Source organism: Haemaphysalis longicornis, unplaced genomic scaffold (genome assembly GCF_048455015.1).
Source record: "Haemaphysalis longicornis isolate Haplotype H1 unplaced genomic scaffold, Haemaphysalis longicornis Haplotype H1 scaffold_6, whole genome shotgun sequence".
Classification (NCBI taxonomy): Eukaryota; Metazoa; Arthropoda; class Arachnida; order Ixodida; family Ixodidae; genus Haemaphysalis; species Haemaphysalis longicornis.
The window spans coordinates 15,830,074-15,844,077 of record NW_027526407.1 but is presented as its reverse complement, the minus strand read 5'-3'; the positions used below and the strand labels follow the sequence as shown (position 1 = coordinate 15,844,077).

The window sequence follows — 14,004 nt, the reverse complement described above, 5'->3', positions numbered from 1 at the left end:
TTCGAGAAAAACTAAATTGTGTTTTTTTACTGGAGTTCATTTACTATGAACTTCATGATATAACCAGAGTCCATTAAGGACTCTGGTATAACGAACGGAGGCTGCGTACGGTCAAATTTGTTATAAGTGGGCTCGAGTGTATAAAAAAAAATATTGCATCTTAAAACTAACGAAAGGTGGAGAAGCCGTCAAATAGGGGGAATTAAATTGGTTTAGATTAAATTGGTTTAGTTTAGTAATTTTGTTAGTGTACTAAAGCCACGCAACAGTTTCACTGTGCGGAAAGAAATAAGATCATACTTCTGTGTTCGCGTTTCCGCCCGCCTTTCCGCGGACTCGTTCGCGTTTTCGCGTTCGCGCATTTCCGTCCATGACTGTACAGAAAGCCCATGCAATCTACACGCCATGGTGATGTAGTAGATTCAGAATCCTGGCCCTTCACTCCCAATATCTGAATTTGGTTGTGTGTGTATCTTTGTCTTGCCCCTGTTTTCCGTGCGCCTTTACAAATTTAAATAATAATGTCATCGCGAGGTTCTTTCTTGATGACCGCACTGCTACGGGATCGTGCGCTCAGACCAACCACTTTGAATTTTTTTTTGGCTTAACCAGACATCAAGTTAGGGGTACCAGGCTCTGGGTCTACCATTACAGTTAAAATTCCCTCGATGGCTTCCAATCTCCAGGTATAAATTGCGAAGATTCGTAACAACAATGAATCACTGCAATTTTTATTATCCGGTTATAATGCAGGAATATAAATGGCCTAAGTTTGCTAGTTTGGCAGGAGTCGTTGAGTCGTTAACAGTGTCCAGGAATTTGAATTAGGTGTTCTCATTCAATATCACATAGCGCTACAACATAGGTGTTCTTGCTGAGAAAATTTGTATCTAAATACACGCATCAGTATTGAAATATTTCGATTCACGAAACAATGTATTCTCCTATTTTTATACCTGTTTGGGGGGAACACGACGTTGAAATATTTGTGTTCATTGAAGCTTGTGACAAGTTTGTTCTATGTAGGGGCAGGTGTTTCCCGTTGTAGCTGTCTATAAGCGGCCAGCAGCTGTTCTTACCACTGGCCGGATATGGGTGGCTCGCCCGGACTGTATCCTCCATTGTTTCCGCACAACACTGATCACACAGACACGTCTGGTATCAGATATCCCTGTAAAAATATTTACAAACTGTGAATGTAACTTTAATTTAGGAGTAGCACTCGCGCCATAACCAACAAGGACTCTATGCTTGCGAACGTACAACAGACCTCACGCGCACGTGACGAACGCTTTGCGCTATATCGTCAACACAGCTGCGCTCTTGTGAGTGAGCCTTAATTGGGGGGGTTGGAGTACGAGCACAGCAAATCCAACAGAGATGCGATGGAGTCTGGCTGTCTGGGTCAGTGGGGCGGTTATAACTGCTTGGGTGCTAGTCTTGCTCATTCTCGGAATCAGCGATTATCTTGGACTTGGAATAAAGGTGAGAAAAAATAGTTTTTTTTGTTAGGGGGCAGTCCGAAAAATGGATGTATATAGTTTCTTTACATGGAAGAATGGACGTTGCTCGGCGCATACTGAAATATCTGTCCCGTTTGTAGACGAGAAATATCACCATAGGGTGGCTGATTTGTTTGTACAAGAACCTGTCTCAGACACTATAGAACTGAAGTACTGCATAAACCCTCGCCGCTGTTGAGTCTAAATTCTACGTGTATGTTGCAACTTTATGGCTTATTGATGGAAACGTGCTACAGGTTCTCGCATGCACATTGGTTTTCTAAAAAAGGGAAATGGAATCGTTTTTTTGTTAATGCATACATAATCAATATTGATAGCGTCACTGCCATGACGGCAGCAGCAACAGCTGCGATAGTAGTCTTAGTAGTAATGATGGCAACTGCAGCAGCAATTTAAATATTTGTCATTGCAAAAATGACCCTGCTTTTATACCTGACATTACATGCCTTCACGCAGAGGCCCACGCTGAAAACCCCCTAATCGTGATCGTGTGATCCCTGAGATTTTATGCTCATTGATAAAAAGGTTTTCATCCGCGAAAAAGACTCAGAGCAAAACGTCTTGATCCAGTGATGCTATCACTTATATACACCGCCACAAACTGTATACTGACGTGGCTGACTGCTTAGAATTTCGGAATTGTGTGGGCTCACATTTTCCTGTGTTCTAATATTGCTACGGCACACGTAGGCGGGCAATGTCCAATACCGCCTGTGTTCAGTAAGAAAACGACGAAGAAATGGATGGGTACTGGGGAGCACTACCTTGTGCCCAACATGTAAATACAGTACAATCTCGATAAGCAGAAATCGCTTACACGGAATTGCCGTGGAAACGGAACAGTAGCCAGTAAGTTGGTTGGTTTTGTATTCAGATAACCTAAAAAACTATCGGTAGACGGAACTAAAGCTTCCACGTCACCGTTTAAATGGAACCAGAAATGGAACTTGTGAAACCAATTGGCATGAGAATCAGCTTTTTACGGTTGCGACTGTTTCGTGATTGTTTTTTTTCCTCCCTCCTCGTAAGCCTCGTCTCGAGTCGTTAGTGGTCAGCCGTGTTAGCGCAACGAATGCAACATCGCGCTTCTTGTTCCAGTCGTATGGTCTCGATTTAAGACGCCGAGATTACAGGGCTCTGCTCGTATTGCCTCGTTTGTGCCATCGTGGTGCTATTCGCGCTTCATTACCGCGTTGCCGTCTTCTACATTCGGTGGCTCGTAAGCACTCGCGAAGTTGAGGCCTCTAGCCTCCGTGAAGATGCCGTTGCAAGGACTCAAACAAACATATTTGATGCATTTAATGCTGAAGGACTCATTGTTGCCAAACTAACTTTGTGAGTGCTGTGCCTACACCTCTTTTAGTTTTCATGCTTTCTGAAAACCTGTCAGCTGCATTCACATTCTGATGCCTCGAGCTCTATGAAATGGTATTGATAGTGTGTACGCACATAAATTTGCGCTTTCATACATCGATCTCGGTAAACGGAACTCCTGTTAAACGGAACTAATTTTTTCGGTCCCTTGAAGTTCCGTTTATCGAGAGTCTAATGTACTGTAAATAGATCGTTCCTCATTCTTTGCCATGGTTCGTGTCATCTTTCGTGCCGCCACGTTACAATGTTTATGTCTAAGGACGTTTCCTGAGTATAATAGAAACTAACAAGCCAAGTAAATGTTATCATGGAAGCCAGTGATCTTTGGCTGGTTGTATTACCTTCCCAAAGTTTAGTTGTGCTCTTTGGTATTCTTTCAGCATACATTTTTTGCATTTACCCTTTTTGTTGCATAACATTTTGCAGCGAACTTCATGTACTCGCGCAACAGCGGCACTAACGATCCAAAAACAACAATTCTTAAAGGACATTTCACACAAAGTAACTGGAAAGAGAGTGCCACCTTACGAGTTTATTGTTTACCATCTGTGAAAGCAATCATACGGGCTCAGAAAGGGGTGTGTGAATGCTGTATGATAATACCATACATAGGCTTTCCAGTAATTAATTGATTCCCGTGAAGTCACGCTGAAATGATGTAAACAGAGTCGCCTAAAGAGCACAACTTAACGTAAGTGACGCTGCATTGTATGATGATGCATTGTAGATTTCATGATTGAGACTCCAGGAATAATAAACTGAGTATATGTGTCAGAGAAACCAGGGTCTGGAACATTGCTACATGCTATAGCACACGAGTAGTTAATGAACAATTTTTAAAGCTAAGCTTTCTACCTCTACCAGCCAACGGTTCCTTCGTTGCGTGCGCGACAAGAAACTCCCAACGTGGCTGAAGAGGGGTAGGGTGGTTTTCACACTCGGAAAACACTGTAGATGGCGCGTCGAAGATGGCGCATCGGATCTGGTTACCCAGCATTTTCCGTGCGGATGTGCCTGCTCGAAATAGCGGGCGCGTCGGCGGGATGGCTTTGTCGTCTGCTTTAGCGACGGTGGTTTTGGGCCTGTTTTGGCGCAGCTTCGCGTTCATTGCGCGCTTCCTTCGCAACTCTTCATTCACTTGTTCCATAGCACATGCTAATAACCCTTACCCGGACGTAATGAAGTGGTCGTACGGTAAAGATACGTTAAAGATAGGTTTGCACGGCGGGAAAACGGAATGTAGAGACCACATACAGACATCTGGCCGCTAGAGAAACGCTACCTTTTGGCACTGCTTGCCTCAAATTGGACTCCGTTTTCTAAATAGGTGAATACCAATTGCGCTTTGTTTTAGAAGGTATTACAAAAGGCGAAAGGAAAAACCGGTTTCAATAAAAAGCGATTATAAAAGTTCCCTGTGATTTCTCGCAATTCTCAAAATTACCAAACTAACTAGTTCAAATCGGTATTAATGGGAATCACTAAGCTCACATGCCAAATTGTTTCGGTGTCTACGGTTGTGTCGCGCGGTGATGTTGCCCCGAGCTAGCACATTAGCATGGCGAGGTTTCGCTGTCTCACTCTTCGAAAGGCGCTTCTCTTCGTTTTCTTTCTGCCGACGCACGGCCGCGCTACAGCGGCGGCGCCAACCGTGCTATCCCGGCCGTGGCCGACGCTGCTGCTTTCGGGATGCTGCACCCGCGAATTCCAAGTAACGGCTCGCCGAATCTTTCGTTCCACTGTTTGTAGAGCCACGTGTGTGATTTCTAGTGACGTCGCGTGGGCAATTGTTGGGGGTTTTGTTTAAAGGGTTGCTTTCCAACCACCTTCATAGCGTGTATTCGAGCCAGTTTTTTCGAGGTTGCGCCGACCACCGCGCAGTGATAGGTAGACGCTCTTGTCATTTAAGGCCACTCGGTTATGCCTAGATTGATGGTTCCCAAAAACGGTTTCCTGCTTTCGCGGCGTTTGAGGGGCACTTTGTTCGCGTCTATTGGTCTAAGTTACTTCGTGCACCTCTCGCGAGGTGCTCTCTCCTTGAAGCGTAGGAGTTTTCGCGAGTTTGAAAACGCTTAGTTTCAGGTTCTGAAACTCTACATGGGCGACAAGCTTCCTTGATTGGAGGGAGACGGTGGTGGACATAGGGGTGGTAAAAAAACTACCTCACAAATATGTTTTGCAACTGAAATAAATTCATTACCCTCCCAAGATCTGCCGCGTTCCATCCAGTCCCACGCAATACCTCTCAAGTAGAAGGTAAAACTGCTTTATCCCCTACCTACAGTTTTAGAGGTAAAACATTGAACCTAAGCGTTTCTACGCTGTTGCTTGGCGAAAGAGCTTCGAAATACCTGGTAAACCTAGGACAATTCGCAAAATAGAATTAAGGGTAAGCAGAGGACGTAATTATCTCTTATGTATTTTTTTACCCTGAGGCCATTTTTTCCAGAAAAGATTAGCCGATATGACCTCACATTCATCCAGCGGAACACATCCTAGGGCGAAATCCTACAATGAAGTAATCAGATATATATTGCGGGATTCTTTAGAATGCCTTGGCCTCTCTCTTCCTTGAAAACTTAAGGCCCACTCCGATGCGCATGCCTTGCTCTGGCTGCAGCCCGCAGCATGGTGTTTAGCGAACAACCACACTTAGCGCTCTGAATCACTTGTCGACCGAATTCGGCCTAAGCATCCACCAGACCAGTTTCTATGTAGCGGGAGCCCCTTCCCACGAGCCCATGGGACCTAGTTGTAGCGTAAAGGATCGATACAAAACGATAACGTCTGCGCCGGTGCTGGTGGCGGTGTTGTTGGCCTTGGGTACTTTTATTGCGCAGCGGTATGGGCATTTCGTGCCGTTATTCCTATTGCTTCGTGTTTGGTCACTCGCACTGGCAGCAGACTCAACATTGCAGCGCTCACCGGCAGTCACAGGAGAAACAAGACCCGTTGAAGCACAGGAAATTTAGCCGGCTTGCTTCCAATTTTCGCTGTGGCAACCTGGAAAACCTTGCAGACACAGGTTTTCCCACGCTGTGTCTGGATACATCTTGCAAACACCGCGAGTGGACGCGCTCTGTCGTGCGGTACTCTATCACTCGCTGTGTTTGCAAGACGACATGAAAGTAAGCAGAGGGTCACAAAACAAACTACACATGCCTTAAAGTGGCCATGCCGACAAAACATTAGTTTGGTGTATTCGGAAGATTGCCTCGGTAGAATCATAGTGACACCACTTTTAACACACACTTCGCTCAAATAAGCTATGTAATTGGGAAAAAGAGAATGGCCTTGCGACCCACTAGATCATTTCCTGCAGCAGAACATATGATAACATATGCCCAACTGTGCAATTGGCTGAGGCCGGCAAAATCAAACGCATACTAGGCACGGCTTATAAGCTTGCCTAACGAGCTATTTATGTTTACATTTAGGGCCTATTCTTTTATAGCAGTAACTATGGCGGGGTAAACAGTGGAAGTCACGAAAATACACGTAAGTATAGATGTAGCGATGCGCACTGTTTGCACTGGGTGCACTATGCTTGTTTTAGCCGCACAGCAGCCCGCCGCTTGAGAATTGTCTTACATGACACTGGCCAATAGGCGTAAGCGACGTTCTCTTACGTGTCCCTGTTTGTCGAGGATACCCCATGTTTCAATAACCGATTGCTCTCTACAGTTACGAAAACAAGCTAGTTGCAAATACGCTCAAATACAAAGGAACAGGGGACGACGGTGAGCGGATGAGTATGGTAGCGCCATCTGGGAGGACTGACGGCAAGCGAGGCTGCAGAGCCGAACGAGGCAGTGGAAGTTTGTTAGAATACGCGCACTTATTACTTCATGGCTGAGGTCCCGAAACCACATGATTTGGCGGGAGAATAAAATTTTTAACCTAAATTGATTATTACTAAATTGATTGATTGACTTTAGAAAAGGCCTTGTTTGCTTCCACACAAGTGCTGGAGGCACTATAAAACACGAAATCTTTCGAACAAAACAAACTTGTATTTTGTCTGCTTGGCCCCTTTAATAACAACTTACGCAGCAAAAAAGTTCCTTTGGGCACTTGCTTTGGCAGCGGCCAAAACCAAATTTATTCTCACGGCGCCCGTAAATTGCGTCGTTCAAAATTGTGGCACGTTTGCTTCAAGGCACGGATATGAGATGCGAGAATTTGTTAAAATAGTCTTCGTTTTCCAAACCCACGCGCTCCAAAGGACCAAAAAGGTGCCAGAGCCGGTTCTCTGTAACGGTAGACGCCTGCGCCTGATCGTAGCAGCTGTGATGTGTCCGGCTGGTTACGGCAAGAAGAACAACCTAGGCATATCTGCAATTCATTGAACCAGCGCTAAAGAATAACAGGAGGGTGGATGAGAGCAACGACATCAGTGACTAAGAACTGAATGAAAGTGCCCAGTCAGTCACCGCTGAAACGGAACACAGACAGTTTACGCTCTAGCCGCCGGATGCCAACGCAATGTTTGAGGGATCCCTCGTGTGTCGCCAACCACAGTGGGTGTATTTCGCTTCGTAAATATTAACCCGAGGGAGCGCACAGCTGGGCGACACCATAGGAAGGACCGAGCAAGCGGAGAATCGCGGAAATGTAGCAGATAGCTGAACGGGTCTTTCTCTTCGGTTAGGCTTTTTAACTGATGACCTGTCTTTGGCATCCTGTTTGTATGGCGTTATCAGGTGTGCCATGCCACAAAAAATGGAGTGTATCTAACTTCTACTGCTGTTTTTATTCGAGATATTTTGTCAGCTGTAGGAGAAAATTTAAGTTTTTCGTAACTGGTGGTATCTGCGCTACGCTATATCCCTCTCTCCTTTTCCTCTAACGACATTAAATCTTATTTTACTCCCCTCTTTATCTCGCACTATCTTAGACACGGAGCAGTCAGTGGTACCGAGACAAGCAGAGACCCACACTACATGCGCTCCAGCTAGACGACATCTTTTCTCTAAAGGAAGGGCAGAAGAACCACCAGTGTGCAAACACTATGATGAATATCCCAATCAGCAACACGTCCTATGAAAATGTTCTTACGATACTTCCAGAATTCCTGACTTACGCACACCGACGCAGCTGCCATATCCCTTTGACCCAACCTGGCTGACTCTCGCCTCCACTTTTGAGGAACAGCTAGCGCTAGTGGGGTACATCAAAAACGCACTAGAGCAGAGTTTAGCATTCACTGAAGACGACCTCTAATTCTGTAATTAGGTTGTCTGAACCCCCTTTGCTTCTAAATAAAGTTTTTTTTTTGTCTCTGTTTTTTACTTGTTAGGAATTTTCTGAAAACCCGAGGATACAGCAAGGCGATTACATCCATCATATAGATTTTCAAAGGCGTATTCGCGTTCCGATGCTTGCGTGTAAGCTAAGTTCTTTTTTAAATAGCAGTGCCACTGGTTTATGCAGTCTGCCCCTTGGTGGTTCCTTCATTCTTTTATTACCTCTGAAATTTTTGTTCACATCCACTTTTCATGAAGGTGGGGAAAAAAGCTGTGCATCTCTGTGGATACTAGATTCTTCGACACGTTTTGCATCTATTAATTATGCTCAGACTTTTCTTTTTTAGAAAAACTAATTTCAATGCGTCAGCATTTTTCACTGCAACATTTTAAGCTCATGTGAACTCTTTCGAAACGGCGCCATAAATGCTTAAGGACGTAAAGGTTGCATGTTCATCCCAGGTTTTTCTGGTCCGGCTGGTTATGGGCACCAAGGCTGAATTTAAAAAAAATCACGTGCTTATTGACGCGTTTGTTGGAGCAATATATCCCACAAAATCTGCAAGACCCCTAATATTTGATGACTAGAGGGAAATGAACTTAAATATTCTTAGTAAAAGCGGGCCGCTACAAAGTGTCCCGTGTGTATATATGTCGGGTTTATATGCAGTGAAACTACCACCGCACACACAAAAAACCTTTAAGTGTTTTATCCTGCCATTTTGTTCACAGGTATCCCGTTGCACCTTTAGTGACAGCGATGGCATATCCGACAATCCGCAAGATACTGAAAGCGAGGAATCGGACGACCTTCCGGCCAGGTTGGCACGCATTGACTCCGTGTGCGAGAAGTACGCCGACCTCTTATGGACAGACCCAACTGATGACAGAGCAAGCTGGGATCGCAAGTACTGCGGAAGGGATGTGTGTTCCTTTTATCTGGTCGAGAGGCACCGATTTGGATTTTGCCCCATTCCGAAGGCGGCCACCTCTAGCCTCAAGACGCTCATCCTGGAAGCAGAGCGCATCAAAGATCCGGGAGACAATGCGGACGAGATCTTTTTTGAATTTAAGAAAAGGTTTCCTTCCGTTTTACCCTGCCCTCACTGGGATAAGAAGCTGGGGTCCGAATACGGCAAGCTTATAATAGTCCGGCACCCATTCGAAAGGCTGGTCTCAGCGTATGTGGACAAAATCCGGACAACTGATCCTTTTATTCCCGGAGCAAAGGCGATGTACAAACATGGCTTCGTGGGCAAAGGGCCGAACGGAACTTTTACGTTCAGCGAGTTCGTCAGTAATATTCTGAAGGAACCTCTAGAGAAGTGGGATGAACACTGGGCTCCATTCACAACTCGGTGCAGACCTTGCAGCATGAGGTAAGCCCAGTAGGGGTATAAGGCAGAGAAATCTTTGTGAAATTTTGTTTGCATCGGAGAGCGAAAGGGTTGGTCAAGATTGTATTTAGAGCTGCGTGGCTAGAAACAGAAAAAGGACGTTACTGACTTTAATTTGTGCAGTTTTCTGTAGATACACAAAACGAGAGCACAAGCAGGGTTTGGCCGGATTGTTGCAATAGTAGTTGGAGAAACTATGAGACTTGCATCTGCAATAGTGGTAGTAGCAGCATTGCGTGTACATATGGCATCAGCTGATTCAGCAATCCCCCAAAAAAATATTTTTAGCATCACGAGTCGCAGCAGCAGAGTCAAAAACAACATCAGAAAGTTAATCGAAATGTAAGTATTTCCTGTAGATTAAGACATTACTCTTCCTCAAGGAGGGTCATGAACACAAATTACAACTTTGGATCGTTAAAAAGACTGCTTTATCTGGACAAAAAGGACACAATTTTGTCGCAAACCTCAAAGAATAATACAGAGAATAAAGAAAATACACCAGAAGTGGTGAATCCCCGCCACTTTCCCGAAATTGCCTATGACGTTAGAGACACTTGTGGACCCTGGTAAGAAATATACCTTGAGTTATGTAGTTGGGCATCTGGCCCCGTTTATTCGTATGACTTGAACGCTGGCGGAGTGCTAACGCACTAAAAACTACGTTGTTAGGATTATGGCCATATTAGGTCACTCGCTTGAACACGCCCTCTGGCGAGAAATTAGGACATTATTTAGCATTTGTTTAGTTTATTTGGTTATAAAACGTGCTGCTTGGGTGGAATATTGCTGAGTGATTTACCAAAGGCCGCGTTTTTAAAATAAACAACATGGAATTTTGTCTTCCAGGCCATTTTGAGCACAGAAGAACGTTTTGCGAAAACTCTCTCGAGCCTTTACTCTTGTACTGCTGTGATTAAGCAATACCCAAGTCTGTGAACTTTTACTGCAAAGAAGAGGTATCTTTGTGCATGCCAATGACAACACAATTCACAATAATAATTTTGGGTGCAGATGGTATATGTGCCCTCATTATCAGGAAAAACTCTAATTCAAGCGTATATCGTTTTGACCGAAACAGGTTCTTATCACCAAGGGACCATACAGAAAACATCTATTGGAACCAGCGTGTCCATTTGCAGAAACAACAGTGTTCATACGTGCCATAAGTCTTCACATTGTTCAGGATCACAATAATAAGACCACTATAATAATAACAACTAATATATTGTGGCTCCCCGCGTACGACATAATCTTCTATCGACTTGCTACCCTTCCAACCAGGTCATGTTTGAATCCATCTTTTCGGTACCAAACTTTTGTTCCTTTACTTTTTTATTACAACCTTTTAGTACCAAACTTTTATTCTAAAATTTTATTCCTGTTATTCCTTTTAGTGATGAATGTCATTAGCCTTCCCTTTGGTATCAAATTTATACCCCGCGCTTTCTGTCTGCTCCTACTTTTTCGGACGCTCAAATTCTAGCTGTTCACAATAAGTTGACTGTTTTCTGCAAAACTTGGCCGGGTATTTTCTTACGTTGTTTCTTCAACGCCTAACGCTAACCCTGAGATTATTTTTGCTAGGTTTTTATGCGTTATTCTGCAATCACTTCAGTTTGTTTGGTTGAGGCTGTAATTAATTGTCAAGCGAATTGTCGATGCTTGCATTTTTTCCTTAGTCACAGTACTTATTCTCGCCTTTATAAAACAGTTTTGTCCATTTTTTTCCATTCCGAATTTTCCTGCAGGAAATCGGCCTGTAAACACGGCTGTTGCCTTTGCCTTGCACCTGGATGTTTTAAGAATGTGTTTTATGTAGCTTAAAAAATATATTGCCATGTTTCGCCTTATAAGCCGTTTTAGGTGTCGTTTCCCTGCAAGTGATGCTATTGGGCGGGTTTACAGCTGATGAGCCATTTGTTGGTAACGCATAAATTACAAACGAACGATAACGGGCGTCCTAAATGCCGTTATCGAACGAGTTCGTTCTTCGTACTCTCCTTTGATTGTTCTTTATGCTATAAATCCGAACTTAAGCGGGGAGCTTTGCAGGCTCCTTCCGTTTAATTTCAAGGCAATGGTCGCGACACGGGAGTTAACGCTGCAGAATTTGCCCACATTCTCGGCTTTTCTGTGGGTTGGAATATTTTGTCTTTTCCGGATGTCCTCGACAGCACAGAATATGCTCGTCATTGAGCTGCTGTAAGCCTGCAATTGTTCCCCTAGCGCCTCGTTTTCCAGGATATCCCAAGCAATACTTGTAAGCTACTCTCAAGGCACACCACATTGGCCCTAACTCGGTGCAGCTGTTCTATTATACCCTATTACGTTGAACATCGTGTTTACCCCCGCCCTTACTTCGAGATTATTATTCCCTTGGGGAATGTAGATGAACAACTGCGAGAGATCAAGGGCCGGGAAAAATTACCCTTGCTTCACAGGTGGGTTACGGTTCAATAGATCAGTGTGGTGAGACGGGGTTCAGATGGTGGATGCCGTCTGTGTACCAAGGCGGCTTGACTCTGTAGTGGAACTTGTTTAGTGTTTCATAGATTGCCAACAAGGTTGATCTATTGTAATCAGGTGTGCGTTGCTAGACGCACCAGGCGGCGCTCCGAACCAGAGAGTGTGCTTTGAACTTTAGCCTTCCTCCGGGTATTCCTAATGAATCTACTGCATGGGGTAAAACACATGTTGTGGAATATGTGCAATATCGCAAGAATCAATATGAAAGGTTGATTTTTGTAACTAAGTAGCCTTTTTATCTTGTGTATATACCGAGTCTGTTTATCATGTGGAATTGTCTTATACAATTACCTTGTGTAGATTACATAGCTTCTTGATTTTGAAATAAAAACGTTCAGTCACTTTTTTCTTTAACCCGTTACACCCCGGTTGCACGGTAAGAGCTTCTCATTGTATTTGCCTGCTGAATAAAGTTACCTTGTCAAAAAAACCGGTTGTAGCCCCTTCCGGCTTACACAAATGTTTTTATTGCATGCTAGTAGCTTTCGACCGTGGTAAAGTTGTACAGTTTTTATTTTTTACTCTATCCTTCATTTGTTTCTTTCTTTTTCGTTTTTTTATTGTGTTTACTGCAACAAAAGCGAATGAAGTCCGACAGGAAAGCTGCATCGGGCAGCTTGACGGATCCTGGACAAGCGGTATTAAATAGGCGTGGGCCTAGCAGCAAGTCTTTTTTTCGTTAAAAAACAAAAAAAAATGGGTGGCTAAGTATATTCTCCTTGCAGCAGTACATATTGTGCTCAGAATTTTTACGAGCACTGTCGCAATTATATGTTATATTATTCATTTTTAAACAAGTACAGTTACCTACCCTTGAGGTATATAAACCAGAGCTTTGAAGAACATAGTTAAGGTACGGCAAATAAATATGTGTTCGATAAAATGAACTCGTTATTTCTGGTACCCTGAAGCTTTAATGCTCATCTAGTATTGTTGATCCTGTCGAGGGCTTTCCTTACGCAAAAACTATTTGCCACACTATGCTTTTAGCAAGCAGACAACTACTGTTTGTTGTCTAACCGTTGATGCAGGTACAACGTCATAGCAAAGGTGGAGACTCTAGATCAAGACCTGAAAACTTTGCTACCAAGAATCGGCCTACCAAGATGGACGTTCCCGGCAAGAAATGTGAAGACCCGAAGCAATGAGTCATCACGAAAAGAGTTCTCCCACTACATATCGGAACTACCCCGACAGCAGCTTCTCCAGCTGCACGCGATTTATATGTATGACTTTGAACTGTTCGGATACAAGCTCGCAGGATACACAGATCCGGTGCTGTGAAAATGCTTCGTAAAGTTGTGGCCTCATGATGTGCCGGTTTAATTCAACGAAATATTTTCAAATGCCAGAGTCGGCAATGATTGAGCAGTTTTGTGGCAGGCAAAACCTTGCGTATTTCATCACCGATGTGTCGCTAGAAAGGTTTGGGGTGGCGGATACACTAAATGAGTATTTAATTTCTAAAACACAAAATAAAGAGCCTGTTATCAAGGAAGTGGTAATGTGAAACGCACGGAAGGAAGCGCACTCTCTTTTATAGTATCTTACGCTTATCAGTGGCATCCTTGCTGTGGTGGAGCCCCGTTAGGTCAGTAGCTTTGCATGTCCAGTGCTTAAATGCTGGTTCGCAATGAGCTCTAATCTTAAACCTTCATCTTATACTGGTACTTTTGTTTTATATCAATGTTACCATAAGATATACTCTCAAATAAAATAGAAATTTTTCAGAAGTTTGAGAATTTGTTGCTGTTTGATTCGTTGAACACTGTTTTGTTTTTGGGTGAAGCATAAGTAGTAACTGTTTTATGATTCTAAATGTACAACAAAGTTGAGTAAAGTAATCTTGTTTTGTATTTTTACTGAGTACTAATGATAGAAAATGAATTTTTCAGTGTTCCCACTGTAGCTAATTCCCACTGTAGCTAATGTGGC

The 14,004-nt window shown here is 43.7% G+C and overlaps 1 protein-coding gene across 1 annotated transcript; it reads left to right on the top strand.

Annotated features, from left to right (window-relative positions):
• Nucleotides 1–1,132: 1,132 nt before the first annotated feature.
• Nucleotides 1,133–13,802, top strand: LOC144142272 (carbohydrate sulfotransferase 14-like). Its single transcript, XM_077673643.1, has 3 exons — nucleotides 1,133–1,485; nucleotides 8,876–9,522; nucleotides 13,101–13,802. The coding sequence occupies exons 1-3, from the start codon at nucleotides 1,381–1,383 to the stop codon at nucleotides 13,351–13,353; spliced, it is 1,005 nt and encodes a 334-aa protein (XP_077529769.1). The 5' UTR covers nucleotides 1,133–1,380; the 3' UTR covers nucleotides 13,354–13,802.
• The last annotated feature ends 202 nt before the right edge of the window (nucleotides 13,803–14,004 follow it).

Bases quoted from the DNA above. Each gene is read 5' to 3' on its own strand.
- LOC144142272 (XM_077673643.1), top strand. From the start codon at position 1,381: ATGCGATGGAGTCTGGCTGTCTGGGTCAGTGGGGCGGTTATAACTGCT. The intron at 1,486-8,875 runs GTGAGAAAAAAT...TTTTGTTCACAG, and splicing joins ATCTTGGACTTGGAATAAAG to GTATCCCGTTGCACCTTTAG. The intron at 9,523-13,100 runs GTAAGCCCAGTA...CCGTTGATGCAG, and splicing joins TGCAGACCTTGCAGCATGAG to GTACAACGTCATAGCAAAGG.